General features: G+C 44.4%; 1 protein-coding gene across 1 annotated transcript in view; it reads left to right on the top strand.

The window, feature by feature from the left end:
* Positions 1-875: 875 nt before the first annotated feature.
* The window catches only part of LOC310853984 (fibronectin type III domain-containing protein 4-like), a gene marked incomplete at both ends in the record, with an annotated part of 51804 nt that continues 35954 nt past the window's right edge, over positions 876-16725 (top strand). Inside the window, one exon of the mRNA XM_083758459.1 lies at positions 876-975. Coding sequence (XP_083614585.1) covers positions 876-975 — 100 coding nt within the window. The remainder of the gene's footprint in view (positions 976-16725) is intronic.

The raw sequence follows: 16725 nt of genomic DNA, 5'->3' as shown, positions 1-16725 counted from the left end.
ATTGAATGAGATCGACACGGAGGACAGTGGGTGGGTAGGTAAGGGTCTGTGTGTGAGACTGTGGAACTACCTGTTTGCTCCTATAGGGAACCTTATGGAGAGCTGCCTGCGCTGAGCGGTGGATTTAGGATTAGGATATAATAGAGACCTTGGCTGGTGGTGAATAAATATAGGGAATTACCCGACGGACAACGTGCATCTGTCTGGACGGGGAGTAAATGAGGATAAAAAGCAGTCGCTGCTGTGGCTTCTTCTTGTTGTCTTCAATCTCCTTGAGGTGTTTATACCTGTGACCCTGATGATGAATTGAGCACCTGGGCCTGAGGTCTGTTCTACAGTATAGCATAGGCTATCTATACAGAACTCCTGCTTTGTTTTCCTCGTGGAAGAATCGTCTTGAAGCAGTTGCCTGTATTATTTCGTTATTTGTATTTGATTTTGTAGGCCTGGCTATATATAGCCTATGCATATTTGTCTCCGCTGTAATGTACCTACCGGTAATTTGAAGAAATAACCACTAACTGTCAAGATATCGAGACAATTAAGATTAGAGTATAAAAGGCGAGGAAATGGTGAATATGCAGACAAACCACATTATGACTGACTGACTGACTGAATCGAGACCAGCAGACAGGTCGATTCAAAATATGTGTTTTTTTACATTTTATTTTTTATTTAAAAAAAATTGACGTACAGTATAGGCCTAAACTTTGAGTAAAATAATGACATTTCCCGCATTGTGAATTGGAAACGACAGACACCCCCCCGCCCTGGCTCCAACCCACCGCCACCCCCAAAAGGAGAAAAAAGAAAGAAAAGAGAACGCCAGTGCTGCTGACAGCTGTCAGAGAGGAGACGGTAGCCGTGTGGCCTAGATGGGAGCAGAGGAGGTCATGGGAGCGGGCCTCCACCTTGCTCTCCTGCTGGCCTTGGTGTCCTGCTGCTGCCAAGGACCCCTGATGACCACCACGGCCAGTGAGTCTTCTGTTTGTTTGTCTTCTCGTTCTGCTTGTCAAACCTTTTTGAGCGGTGCTGCTCCAGTGAGTGTTCTGTTTGTTTGTCTTCTCGTTCTGCTTGTCAAACCTTTTTGAGCGGTGCTGCTCCAGTGAGTCTTCTGTTTGTTTGTCTTCTCGTTCTGCTTGTCAAACCTTTTTGAGCGGTGCTGCTCCAGTGAGTCTTCTGTTTGTTTGTCTTCTCGTTCTGCTTGTCAAACCTTTTTGAGCGGTGCTGCTCCAGTGAGTCTTCTGTTTGTTTGTCTTCTCGTTCTGCTTGTCAAACCTTTTTGAGCGGTGCTGCTCCAGCGAACATGGAATCCTCTTCACCTTTGAGTTTGATTGATTGATTGAAATATTTATTAACAGTTTGCAGAATTACAGTACATTTCAAGCACAAACTCAATACAAAGACTGTTAACTGTGAGTGGACGACAGTAAGTACTTAAGTGTACAGTAAGTACTTAAGTGTACAGTAAGTACTTAATAAAATATCCTTTACAGGATATTTTATTAATCCATTCTGGGCGGGAACCCCTTTTGGTGTTAACCCGACAGTAAGTACTTAAGTGTAATTAAGCATTACACTTGTTTACAACAGGGTCCACTTTGTTCAATTCATCAAAACGAGACGTACAAATAGACACTTCTATATAGTTAAAGAACAGAACAGGAATTCATCATAAAGGAGGTAAAAAGGGAAAATAAACATATACAGTGAGGGGATTCAGATTTTACAGGAGCCAGTTTCGAATTGCAGCCGTCCGTAGGTGCCCTTTGAGAGCGGTTTTGAAGGAGTCAAGGGATTCACATGTCTTAATGACTGTTGGTAGGGCGTTCCACATTTTGGTGGCATAGGAGCGAAAATAATTTAGTCCCTTGTTTGTGCCGAATCTGGGTTGTACATGGTTTGTTGCACTCCCTCTGGTGTTGTGGGTGTGGACTTCGTTTACATTAAGGAAGTATAAGGACACACCTATGATTGGCCAATTATAGCCAGTCGGGGGCCAGAGCCATAGAGTCGGACAGTTAAGACATTGAGGGGGGGGGCAGGTCACGTGGTTCATGTATTACTTGTTTCCCCTCGGTAAAGCCTGTAGACTCCAATGCATTCCGTAAACTCCCGGTTCAGGCCTTTGTCACTATTCGCCCATAGAAGACCGGCCCCATGAAGTGGACCGAGTTGTCGTATAACTGTCTTATACTCTATGGCTCTGGTCTGGGGGGCAAACGCTCTCGCCAGAACATGACTTACTATTCTACACATCGCAATGCTCGACACGGAAACTCGCACGCTTTAGCGCGCTCGGTGGTGTCTCTCGTGGCACAAGTTCCCTTCAGACGGCACCCCTCCGTCGCGGTCTAAAACTGTACTTTATCCCCTACGACTAGTAGGAGCGTGGGCGGGACCATTTACTCAAGCCCGACGACGGCGATTCCACGCTCGCACCGCTCCAACGTGTGGCTCTGTGTGTTTGTGTGTCTAGAAGGCATTATTATTCTGCTGCCCCTAACTCTTCCTACTTCCAAGGACCCCCAAAAGTATCTGTATTTGGCTGCATGTGGAGTGGACCCCCATCTGGAAAGATGTTGTTCCAGGGACTCCCCGGAAGCAAAGATCTGAGTTAAAAAACGTTCACTCTGAAAGAATATTATATTCAATTTGTGCCACATTTTCATTAACATAATTTGTGCCACATTTTCATTAACATAATGCTTAAAACACCAGCCCCGGCCCGACACTTTCAGGCAGAACACTCTCGACCGCTTCCTAGAGACCTAGACTTACCGATGATTCTAATTAAGGCTCAGTTCAAACGTTTTTTCTCCCCGAAAGAGAAACTATTTTCTCTCTCTTTTCCATGTCTGTCTGTCTGTCTGTCTGTCTGTCTGTCTGTCTGTCTGTCTGTCTGTCTGTCTGTCTGTCTGTCTGTCTGTCTGTCAGTCATCCTTTATTTATATCTACAGCTCAGTGCTGTAGTTGGATTAGGCTGTCACAGAGCTGCAGTAAATATGTCAGACTCTTTAATTGAAATCACAACAACAGGGTAGAAGTCCAGACAGAGTAAATCTCTCTCCGTCAGTCTCTCTCACATACACACTCTTGTCTGTCTGTCTGTCTGTCTCTCTATCTCTCGTTATGTAATTAGCTGCAAGAGGAAAGCAGCACAATCAGTGGCACCTCTCAGGCCTCCAGTCTCTGATCTTCTGCTGTCACCGTCCATCCATTTCCCACTTCCGTCCTTTTCCCTCGCCTACCCAGTGTGCTCGCCGCGCCTGCAGGGCCAATGCCACGCAGGCCTATCATCTCTGCTGTCTTCTATCGTGCACCAGTGACGTGACGCGCGTTTCTCCATATTCGCTAAAAGACCCAAGTGCTGTCCCGTTGAGGAGTAGTCTTAATGATGTCGCCCAGACAGACTCTATGCTTGATCTATACTTGGTTGCACTGTCTGCGACGTGCTGAGTTTTGTAAAACTTTGTAAAACTGCCCCTGTAGAGTGCCGTTTCCTCCTTAACCCTTTTACTGCTGCCATTTATTGAGAAATTAGGACCTAATTCATGCCAGCATTTTTTTAATTTGAGCTCTTATTTTGAAAAGCCACATTTTGCCTCAACCGGAAGTGAGCTTATCCCTGCCAGCTTTACGTTGCCAAGACAACCTTTGTTTACATGATCGAATCATGCCGGTACATTTTAGCACTCCACAACGTCGGCTCGTGCCGTCAAAGAAACGCTGTTTTGACCAAAAATGCCATCTGGGACAAGGAATAGGAGATACAGGCGATTGAAAGAAACGGATAGAATGGATTCTTATGGCGACGGTGAATTAATATGAACGATCCAGTGCAGTGCTAACAAGACTGCTAGCTAACCGGCTAACGTGAGTAGCATTATGGCTTGATCAATCATAAGCACTATAAAAGAGCAATTGCCGAAGGGCTTCGGCAATGGCAGCAAGCGTTAATATCAAATTAATGCTTCAATTGCCGAAGGGCTTCGGCAATGGCAGGAAGACGGTTAATGTTCCAATGTATAGGGCGGCGTTTAGTTTAGTTACTATAGTTACTTTGCAGATATAAGTTGTTATATTCCCAGTAAGACTTGATAAGGCACAGTTGAGAAGCAAGAGTTTAAACTATTAATCTGGTGTCGTTGAGGTCAGAAGAGGCAGGCTAGCTCCATTTATGCAGATCTAGTATGTCAAACAATGTATGGCTATCCAGGGTTTGATGAGGTCAGTGTCGTGATCTTCATATCACACGAAAAGATCAAATTACCTACCTAGGTTCCATCCTGGAGGCCAATCTTTCCGGTGATAAAATGGCCACCAACGTAATCAAAAAAGTCAATCAAAGAACAAGATTCCTTTACAGGATCTCCTCACTGGTCAACAAAAACACCTTGAAGACCTTAACAGGAGCCCTCGTACAAGGTTTCTTTGACTATGCATCCACCTCTTGGTACCACAGTACCTCAAAGGCCCTTAAAACAAGGCTCCAGACCTCCCAAAACTAACTGGTCAGGCTCCTACTTGGCCTTACCCCCCGAACCCACCTCACCCCTGCCCACTTTGACAGGCTGGGGTGGCTTAGGGTCGACGACAGAGTACAGCATCTTGCAATGGGTCTGGTCCACAAGATTCGATACACCACTAAGATACCCATGTACCTGTCTAAATACTTCCTTAATGTAAACGAAGTCCACACCCACAACACCAGAGGGAGTGCAACTAACCATGTACAACCCAGATTCGGCACAAACAAGGGTCTAAATTATTTTCGCTCCTATGCCACCAAAATATGGAACGCCCTACCAACAGTCATTAAGACATGTGAATCCCTTGACTCCTTCAAAACCGCTCTCAAAGGACACCTACAGATGGCTGCAATTCAAAACTGGCCTCTGTAAAATCTGAATCCCCCCACCCCACCACCCCCCCCTTTCCCCTCACTGTATATGTATCTTTTCCCTTTTTGCTTCCTATATGATGAATTCCTGTTCTGTTCTTTAGCTACATAGAAGTGTCTATTTGTATGTCTCTAAATGTTTTGATGAATTGAACAATGTGGACCCTGTTGTAAACAAGTGTAATGCTTAATTGGGTTGTCCACTCACAGTTATCAGTCTTTGTATTGAGTTTGTGCTTGAAATGTACTGTAATTCTACAAACTGTTAATAAATATTTCAATCAATCAATCAATCAATCAATCAATATACAGTATGTAGTTGTACAACTCTCCACATATGGAGATCCATGTGTTGTACCGACTTGGTTCATTGACAAGTGTGACTTCCGTCGCAGAAACCACACTGGTTATCATGAGACTGTCACATTATGGTTATCATGAGACTGTCACATTATGGTTATCATGAGACTGTCACATTATGGCCATCGTCTGGGAATGCCCATATATAGACCTTTTTTAACTTATTTTTAATTGACTCTTTCAGGCCTGAAACAATGCTATATATGGCCTGGGTTCATTCATGGCCATATATGGCGTGTCTGGAGTGTAAAGGGTTTGATGATGTCAGATTGACATATGGAGCGTTTCATGAGGCGTCTTTGAGACCCCCAATTTATATTGTAAAATCAATGTTTTTTTTTTGTTTTTTTTGCGGCTTACGCCTTTATTGATTTTATTTTTTTTAAGGGATAGAAAGTAGGCTGACAGGAAACGGGAGAGAGATGGGGGATGACATGCGGTAAAGGCCGTGTCGGGTCCGGGAGTCGAACCCGCGGCACACCGCGACTGGATCACCAGTCCGGTGCCCAGACCGTTACGCTACGGCCTGGGCCGTAAAATCAATGTTGATTTAACCCATTCTGACCTGAGATCAGATTCATACGAGGTTTCCGCCGGACAAACACTGGGTCTGATGAACCCATTCTGACCTGAGATCAGATTCTAAAAATGTCAGTCGTTCTTGTCGATTTTTCAAAAATAGCAGACCTACAAGCTCGTATCGCGCCACTCGGTGGCGCGCTATGAGCTTGTAGATCTGCTATTTTTCAATAGCTAAAGCACGACATGATGCTGACACCAAAATGGGTGCCCGGTCAGAATGGGTTAACAAGAGTTAGACCCATAAGGGTCCATTTGGTTCCTAACTATCATTTAGTAAAAGTAAAAATATCTGAGTCCTCCTTCCACCACATGTGGGTCGGGCCACACACACAAACACACACACACACATCCATTAGCACAGCCGTGTCAGCTCGCCGTACGGACCGATTCCCGCTGATGTGTGCCAAACGTCCCAACCCATCATCGTCTCTTCAGATTAAATATTACCACACCAGCATTTTGATATTTGAAGAAGGTTTTTCACCAATTACTCAGCTCTAAATCCTTTCTGAGCCTCTCGCCCTCCTGGGTGGCTGTAAATATCCTTTGTGAAAAAAAGTATATACTAGAAGGCATTTGTAGAATGTCCACGTCACACACAAAAAAACACGCGCTCATGTGTAGATCGGCTATTTTCTGTCATTAGTTATTTTCAGATTGAATGGTATTTGAAGTGGTCAAACTAGCAATAGAATAGATCGCCAGATTCAGAAGCATCTTCCATAAGCAAGGGTGTCAGAAATGTGACCGAGGCTAAGTCATTGAATTATTTTACATTTTCGTTTTTCATGTCTCATGAAGCAGGGAATCATACTGTAGCTTCAAATTGACATATTGGTTGTTCAGTTTGACCCACCAGTTTTGGAGATAATGGCTTACAGGGTGATGTCTTGCAGAAAACGGCGAGTTGAGAAAACTGGCCTGAAAGGTTCTGTGGACTCTAATAATATTACACCTACTGTAGCTACATGTTTAAGCATTTATTTCATATAGCATGCGTCGATTTCAGCTCTGACATTTATTTCAGACCTGCTCTAGTATGTGAACAGTCTGCCTGTGATATTAACACATTTTGGATAAAGACAAAAACAAAACATGTTTGCTGTCTCTGTATCAAAAAGAGTCAGAAATGTCATAAAAGCCAAAGGTTAAAGCCTAAAACGGTGATTCCTTCAACCGGTCTGTGTAGAAATTCAGCCACATGCGTTTTAGAATGATAATACCTAATAGCATCATTACACTTTCAGTCATGATATTTTATTTAGCTTTATTGTCTCCACCAGGCCGAAGGCATGAGGAGAGAGTATGTTTTGCACTCTGTGCATGTGTGTGTGTGTGTGTGTGTGTGAGTCTGTGTGTATGTGCGTCCGTCCGTCTGTTACCAGCTAATCTCCAGCACCGTTAACCCGGTCGATGCCAAATTTTGCACACACATTCCCTGGATGCCAACCTCTGCCCCAAATTATCCAGAACGGCCTGTTATAGCGCCACCAGGAGGCCAACTTTTGAAAAACATTTTTCTTTATATTACTCCTCCAGATTCTGTCCAAAAATCCTGCAAATCTTTACACACTATCATGTGTTCAAGCCGGATCTTTCCGATTTTCATATTCCATCCTAATTGGCTAATATTGGCTTTTCAAGTTTGCAGGAGTGGCCCGGTTTGAACAAAAAGCCTCAAATCATGAACGCAGCATGCAATTTACGTGAAAACTTTCACAGACTTTCCTACTAGGCTCAGGAATATATCCCACCCTTTTCACATTGGCCTGTTATAGGGCCACCAACAGGTGGATTTTTGCAGAACACATTTTTGGAACAAAATGCCTCCAATCATCCAATTGCCATCCAAGGTGTAAGATCATCCAATTGCCATCCTAGGCGTAAGAAGAAATGGCACCCTTTTCCCATTGCCCTATTATAGCGCCACCAGGAGGCCACAACCTGACCTTGCCTGGTGGAGACCTGTGCCCAGAGGGGCACTTTTATCTAGTTCAATGTGTAACGATTCACTCAACTCACCATTGATCAATCAAATCAAGATACTAGGTTCACGTTACGATTTTCCATGATTCATCATGAAAAATCATTCATTTTTGAGGGGCGCTATATCCCCTCCTACATTCAGCTAGATTGTGTCGTTTCTTGTCCACACAAACATTAAATGCTATCGACAATGAATGGATAATTTACGTCATATGTGGCCGCACAATTCTTTTTGTTTTACGTCATGATGTACGATAATGAGAGCGCCCCTCACTTCACACGGATGTGATTGTATTTTTAGTATTTCTGTCACACAAATCCAGTGTTCTCTTCTCTTGACTTCTTTTCAATTCAGCAGCGGATAATTGAAAACACAATTATCTTACAAAGATCCTGTATTTTCTTCTCTTTTCTTTACGTGCCCTCTGTATGCATCACGATTCATTACATTGTGATTTTAATCTTGATTTAAATTGTTGAAATTGTCAACCGGTTTTAATCGATTTAAGATATAGTGTTTTATTATGCCTACAAAAGGCTATCTCCTTCCGGCATGTGGCTATGTGTTCAGGACAGGTTGATTTATTTCCAATCCCAAACAATAACTACACCAACGGATTAGCCTGAACGCACACATGTACGTACAGATACAGGCATACACACAGCCCAGAACCCGCAAGTGTCCATTTCCACAGTCATGCTCGGTTAAACCCACGCTCTGGAATTTTGTAGGGTGTATTCTTCTCTCTTCTCTCTAAGACCTCACAGACAACCCCCACCTCCCCGGGCCCTGAATATCTCTGTCTCTGTGTCTCTGACACACACACACGCACACACACACACACACACACACACACACACACACACACACACACACACTGCATCCCCGGCGGGGCTGTCTCGAGTGTGCACTCACTGTCGCATAAGGCACTTTGGACATCAACCCCCCACCCGCAGCACCCCCCAGCACTATGTCAGAGCCCAGAACCTTGAGTACTGGAGCACCTCAGGGCTGCGTTAGCTCACCTGTCCTTTTGTTTTTGAGTGGCGCTAGCCCCTCCTATATACAGGTTTACTGTTTGTTTTTTTAGTTCAATGTTTGTCTTAAAGACGCCATTTACAATGAAGGGAAACTTGACGTCATCTTGTCCCTAACGCAAACATTAAATGCCGTTAACAATAAAGAGAATTGAATGTTTGTTTTGACACCATTTGTTTTCACCTAATCATAGCAGCATGAGGTAGACTTTAATATATTAGCGCCCCTTTGGTAAGTGGTAACCCGAATAAATAAACCATACAATTCTGCCATCTTAGACCTATACTGGCTGCAGCTGGGGTGAAAGCCCAAGACAAATTTCCCTTGTGGACAATAAAGTTGACCTTGACATTGAACCATCCTCCACCACCCCCCCAACCTCCCCCCACCCCCCCCCCCCCCCCCCTCTCCTCAGTGCGTATAGATACGGAAACGAGGAGTTGACGAAGTACAGACCCCGTGTACAGGGAGTGTTGGAGAGGCAGGGGCTGAAACCCCGTAAGAGGGCACGTTTGGACAACAATTGCAGATGTACAAGCTCTCAACGCGTCTCGCTGTGACTCGTTGAGAGCTTGTAGATCAGCTATTTAGTATTTACGGGGTGCCACATAGATTTCAAAACAAATTAGTTAAAACGCAAAATGCTGCGTTCAAGTTCAGGAGACTTCGAGAATTCTCCTGAAAGCTGCCTTCCGGAATGGCATGGAAAGGAGTGGCATTTTGCATTTCTTTCACTATGTAGTAAATTCTGCGTCCGCGGTCTGGAAGGAGGGCAGTTGTGTTTTACAGACGGGTAAAAGGGCAAGGGGCTCAAGCCCTCTTTTGAGGTGTGTGCACGTGCCTGCCCGACCCGTGTGTTGGGGGGGGGGGGGGGGGGGGGACCCTGGTCAATGGCGTATACAGACTCTGTGTGTTGGCGGGGGGGGGGGACCCTGGTCAATGGAGTATACAGACTGTGTGTTGGGGGGGGGGGGGACCCCTGGTCAATGGAGTATACAGACTGTGTGTTGGTGGGGGGACCCTGGTCAATGGAGTATACAGACTGTGTGCTGGGGGGACCCTGGTCAATGGAGTATACAGACTCTGTGTGTTGGGGGGACCCTGGTCAATGGAGTATACAGACCCCGTGTGTTGGGGGGACCCTGGTCAATGGAGTATACAGACTCTGTGTGTTGGGGGGACCCTGGTCAATGGAGTATACAGACCCCGTGTGCTGGGGGGACCCTGGTCAATGGAGTATACAGACTCTGTGTGTTGGGGGGACCCTGGTCAATGGAGTATACAGACCCCGTGTGTTGGGGGGACCCTGGTCAATGGAGTATACAGACTCTGTGTGTTGGGGGGACCCTGGTCAATGGAGTATACAGACTCTGTGTGTTGGGGGGACCCTGGTCAATGGAGTATACAGACCCCGTGTGTTGGGGGGACCCTGGTCAATGGAGTATACAGACTCTGTGTGTTGGGGGGACCCTGGTCAATGGAGTATACAGACCCCGTGTGTTGGGGGGACCCTGGTCAATGGAGTATACAGACTCTGTGTGTTGGGGGGACCCTGGTCAATGGAGTATACAGACTCTGTGTGTTGGGGGGACCCTGGTCAATGGAGTATACAGACCCTGTGTGTTGGGGGGACCCTGGTCAATGGAGTATACAGACTGTGTGTTGGAGGGGACCCTGGTCAATGGAGTATATGGTTGCGGTCGGGCAGAAACCGTCTATAGTTTTCGTTCATTGACGCCCTATACTTGGTCACACCACAGCGTCACACAAAAGCACCACAAGTAGCAGACCCGAAGCGGAACGTTTTGAGCTTGTATATTAGTTATTAATCTGCTGCTGGTTTTTTCTTATTTGAATCCTGCAAAGTCACAGTTTGGGACATTCACCAGTTGGAATAATAATCGCTTATTCTGGGCTAAGATCTGACTTTAGATATGATTTTGACTTGATCTGGCCTCGATCGGACTCTCTCTCTGATTCATCCAGGGACGTCCGTCACCATTTATGGTGGTTGAAATCAGGTGGTATTCTGGGCCAGATCTGACTAGTCTTGGTTTGACTTGAACTGGCCCCATCAGTGTCGATTGTGACAGCAATTCTTTGTTTTAGTCATCGTCTCTTGACTATTTTTCATTTTGTTTAAGTGTCTAGTTTTACTCGACTGAGTATCACAAGATTTTAGTCCACTAAATCAACTTTAGATTTGTAAAAGTAAAATGTATTTTGGCGGGCCTTGATGCCGTGTCTTAATGGCGCTGCGACACGTTGTGAGCTTGTAGATCTGCTATTTTCAGCACGCAAACCAAGTGGAAAATGACATACTGGATATCTTGTCCATTATAGTCCCTTCCTAACATGTTAGTCTCGTTTCTATTTGTTGACAAAATCTTCATCAGTCGACGAACATTTTTGTCGACTAAATCAACTCTGGCCCCAATCAAGATGTCACTAATGCGTCCAGGTCTTGACCGTGCTCGACAGGGATCGATTCAGTGTGACAATATTACTGTCATTGTTTTCCCTCTGTACCTTTCTGTCACATGCTACAGTCTCTCTCTCTCTCTCTCTCTCTCTCTCTCGGAGGCCATAAATCACCCAGATATACTGTAACTCTCAGGGCCGACTGACGCTGACACACTCATCTGGCTAATGGCTGCCATACGTCTGTCCATGAAGACGGCTGTCCGTATCGGCTTGCGTGGGCTGCGAGTGTGTGTGTGTGTGTGAGAGAGATGAACTGTCACAGTGTGTGTGTGTGTGGTGTGTCTGCGTGCGACTTGTGTGTGTGCGCATAGTGGTGGAATTTGTTTTGCTTAAAGGACCACTTCACCACTTTCCAACCTATCTTCATATAATAGGTCCTCACTAATAATCATGAACAAATGGCATGATTTTTTCTACTCAGTCTGTGTCTCATAGGACGGCTGTGGGTAGTTTAGAAACCGTCTTCCAGTGACATCATCATTAGGCAGATGTTTTCTTTTTTTATCCCACGATTATGTAACCCATCTTTCACCCCTGTGTCAATCATGTAATGTGAATCTATAGAAGGCAACACATTCAAAATGTCATCATGCTTTAAGTAGCATGTGACATGTCAAACTAGGGGGTTTTCATGATGCTGAATACATTCCAAGCCATTAGTTTTGCAAACACAAAAAAAATAATCATTCCTTGGGCTAAAAAGCGCCCATAGCCACTTGTCCAAATGCGAGTGTGACTTCATCACACCATCAATTGGACAGGTGCGATCAATTTGCTAATTTGGGCCCTGTCCAGAGCCTTATGGCAGAGCCTTTTGTGTCCCGGTTCTGGACAACCGGATATCCGACGGACTCGACACCGGGCCCTGCGCTCCCCGTGGTGGTGCGGAATGTGCGTGTCAAATTTGAAGTCGGTGGGGCGAACGGTTCTCGAGTTGACACGGATTACAGACGTACACACACACATACTGTACGCATACACATACAGAGACGTGTTGCATGAATTGTATATAAGATGATTGAAATCTCTGGAGATGGGAGTCTTTGATCAAAGGTTTTGCCTCCCACTTTCTTTCTTTAATTTTATTTATTTATTCAGGGAAGTCAGTTGAGAGCAAGCGCTCTTTTCCATGCCCTGATTACAGTTCACATGACATACAATATGAACACAGATACATTACAATAATGCCCTGATTACAGTAACACATGACATACAATATGAACACAGATACATTACAGGATAAGAAACAATTCAGAGTGAAGTACAGCTAGATCTCAAATGATCTCAAAAGTATTTTAAAACGTTCAAGTGAAATCAAGTTTTAAGATTGATTGTAGACAGTTCCACATGTGAGGTGCATAGTAATGAAAGGCTTTTTTTACCGAATTCGGAAGTCACAATAGGTACTTCTGACATAAGGTAGTTTTGGGAGCAGGTGTGATGTTGACCAATTTTGGGATGTAATGGGGGCGATTCATACTCCTATTTTACCGCTGTAGTGCCGAAATGATAATTTTTTTCGCGGGAAGTATGGGTCGCAAGAAATCTATTTTTTATTTTTATCTTTTCCTACGGCAATGATGGATAGGCTTCTTTTTTAATAATGCATATATAAAGACATTTTTGGTCTGAGTGACTCGGTCGGATTTTGACTTTCTTTTTTTATTTAATTTTTTTACCAAATGCCAATAAAATAATCTGGGTCGCGCATATTTAATAGAGTCGGTCGGCAACCGCCAACCGGAGACCAAACTATTATTTTGCGCGGCCTAGGCTGCTAAGGCATTTGTAGATAAGTAAGGCTTTGTAGATAAAAACAGTGCAGTGATGTTCTTGTCTCTTATAGCCAATGAAGGGCCTTCATGGTGGGTTGGGTTGGGCCCCGCTGCGCGTGTAGAGTCCATATACGGTCAGGACATCCTGTGTGGTTCAAGGAATACACGTGTCGTCCATATACTGTATTTATGGTCATGTGACATCGTGGGGATCATGTCCCGGCCACGTCCTACAACCAAGGACATGTGTCATATCACTCCTTTTATTACCTGGTTTTTTTCTCTCGCCCCCACCCCCCTCCCTCCCTCTCACCACTGTATTATCCATCTTTGTCTCCACCAGGCCGAAGGCATGGGGAGAGAGTATGTTTTGTTTCAGTGTGTGTGTGTGTGTGTGTGTGCGTGTAAAAAAACAAACAAACGAAAAAATATGTTTACTCCTAAACATTTTGCCAAACATTGCACACGCTCCTATCCTCCTGGTGGAGACATGTGCCCAGAAGGCCACTTTTTCTAGTTGGAGCACTGTTTCAGTGGCTCGGGACCCAAGTTTGCGTTACAGACCAGTTATTTTTATGGGTCCCGACTCGCAAGTAAATATTCCCTTTCTTTTTATGAGTGGTGGTAATGTAGTAGTTCTATATTGAACTTGAAGCATTGATACTTTTACTTGAGTAAACCTGCGAGTACTTTTCCCACAGGCAGACAGACAGACAGACATGTTGTGCTCCTGCTGCATGTTTTTCATTCACTATAACACCACCAACTGAGTTAGCACACGTTGTGTGTGTGTGTGTGCGTGTGTGTGTGTGTGTGTGAGTACAATATCTTCCCTTTAGCATTCCCCTGGCACATTCCACTTCGTCAGTAAATCAATGCCCAAATTCTCTCCTCCTCTGTCATCTATCCATCCACCAATCTATCCGTCCATCCATCTCTCTCCACCATTGATCTGTCCTCTCTCATCCCTCCATCCATCTCACTTTGAAGGTGTTGTGCGTTCCAGTGAACTGGCACAAGGCCCGGCCCCTAAACCCCACATTCCTCTTCATAGCTGTCCAAAAGAATTACTCTTCCTCTCACCTATCCATCTCTCTCATTCCTATAAGTCAGTCTTTTGATGACCAGCAGTATGGAGACACAAAGAAGAGTCTCCTTTGTGTCTCCATAAGGAGTATAGGGAGCTGGTCATGGTCAAAATATCCATGCATTCAAGTCTCCATGGGGAGAGTAATCGATAGGAAAAAGTCATTTTGGGGGGTGAACTATCCCTTAAGTCAAGATGGACCCTTATATAAATCCAAAAGTAAAGGTTTTTGGGTTCATGTGCAGATCCTTAAACCATTCTGATCGGGCACCCATTTTGGTGTTAGCATCATGTTATGCTTTAGCTATTTAAAAATAGCAGATCTACAAGCTCATATCGCGCCACCGAGTGGCGCGATACGAGCTTGTAGGTCTGCTATTTTTGAAAAATCGAAGAGCGACTGACATTTTTAGAATCTGATCTCAGGTCAGAATGGGTCAATCAGACCAGTGTGTGTCCAGTGGAAACCCCTTCTGAATGGGTTAAGTCAAGATGGACCCTTATATAAATCCAAAAGTAAAGGTTTTTGGGTTCATGTGCAGATCCTTAACAAGCCGTGGTGCTGTAGCTCGGTATTGGCGGAATACAAATCAGCATGTTTCTAGTCTAAACGCATGTCATTTTTGATGCATTATATAACATGTCTCCAGTCTAAACAGATGTAATGATGCACAGATACTGTGTGGTCCTGAGGGCTGTTATCTGGTCTCAAGCATCCTTCTGCAGCGATCCAATACCTTCTCTCTCATTAGCGCTTTAAATGTGAGTGCTTCACAGCACACGTGTGAGTGCATGCGTGCACATGCGTGTGTGTGTGTGTGTGTGTGTGTGTGTGTGTGTGCTTGAGCGTTACAGTAGTTTGTTTTTGAGTGGGTGTTTTCTGTATGCATTTGGCCATGTCTGGGGGGTGGGTGGGTGTGTGTGTGTGTGTGTGTGTGTGTGTGTGTGTGTGTGTGTGTGTGTGTGCGCGCCTCAACCCCCGCTCACCCACCTGTGTGTCCGGGGAGCAGTAAAGCTACTGTGTGTGTGTGCGTGCGTGTCTCCGGGGAACAATACAAGCTACTCGGGGCCAATAACACAATGTTTTCCTGATGATTTGTGTTGAGCTGTATAGGCCTCCAGCTAGGAATATACAGCTTACACACACACACACACACACACACACACACACACACACACACACACACACACACACACACACACACACAGCAACTGGTATCATGAGACAGCTTTTAGTCAATTAAATCTACAGTCGATTTATTTATCAATGTTAATTTAACCCATTTAGACCTGAGTTAATAATAATAATAATAACCTTTCATGACATGAAATGCAGCTCAAAGTGCTTTACAGAACAATGGAGTTAAAAACATTCACTTTGAAAGAATATATATTCAAAGATTTACGCCACATTTTTACGATTTTTAAAAAATAGCAGACCTACAAGCTCGTAGCACGCCACTCGGTGGTGCGCTGTGAGCTTGTAGATCTGCTATTTTTCCATAGCTAAATTATAACATAATGTTTAAAACACCAAAAGGGGTTCCCGCCCAATGGGTTAACTGTGAGAGTGTACAAATGGAACCAAATGGACCCGTTATCCGGTACAGACCCATAAGGGTCCATTTGGTTCCAAACTATCATTTAGCTGCATGGGGACCCCCTGGAATTCCCTCAAGGACCCCTGGGGGTCCCCGGACCCCACTTCGGTAACCACTGTTCTGCTGGATGTCTGGATCCACTAGTCCAGGGTAAGGCAACCTTAGGTGTGTGAGAGAGTATTTTTGGTTTTAAATAAACTATTTTAAAGAAATGCAGTCAAATACATATCCCTCACATTTGTGTGTAAATTACATCCTGCATTCTGCATTCATTAAAACTGAACTCTTGTGGACAAGCAAACATTTTCACGTGGTGTCATTAAAATTAATTAATGTTGATATGGCACACTGACAATCTAGAAAATAAAAACATGGCACTTAATTTAAAAAAGGTCGCAGACCCCTGGTTTAGTGTATGTGTGTGTGCGTGCATATTAATTAATGTTGATATGGCACACGGACAATCTAGAAAATAAAAACATGGCACTTAATTAAAAAAAGGTTGCAGACGCCTGCACTAGTCCCTCCCCAACATTTTAGTCTATTGTTGACTTAATTGTCAGTATTATTTAGTCTTAGTTTTAGTCATCATCAGCTTCGTTTTTCCTTAGTTTTCGGCGAACATTTTTCATCATAGTTTTAGACGACGAAATCATCACTGTCACACGCACTGACAGTCACACACTGAGACATGGCCGCCGTTTGGTCCTAAATAGACCCATATTCCAGTTCCGACACCGCCATCTGGTGGCTGAATTGATACTCGTAGAACGCCAACCATTCATCTCTACGAAGAACCGTCTTATTTTGAAAGCCGTTTCTCTCGGAAACGGAGAAACAGGAAGTCGAAAATCCCTATATGTAACAAGTCCCACGAATGTTATTTCGTTCACCCAAAACACCCAAAA

This window comes from Protomyctophum parallelum, assembly GCF_964188405.1.
Source record: "Protomyctophum parallelum genome assembly, chromosome: 23".
Lineage (NCBI taxonomy): Eukaryota > Metazoa > Chordata > Actinopteri > Myctophiformes > Myctophidae > Protomyctophum > Protomyctophum parallelum.
This window is presented reverse-complemented; position numbering and strand designations above follow the sequence as displayed.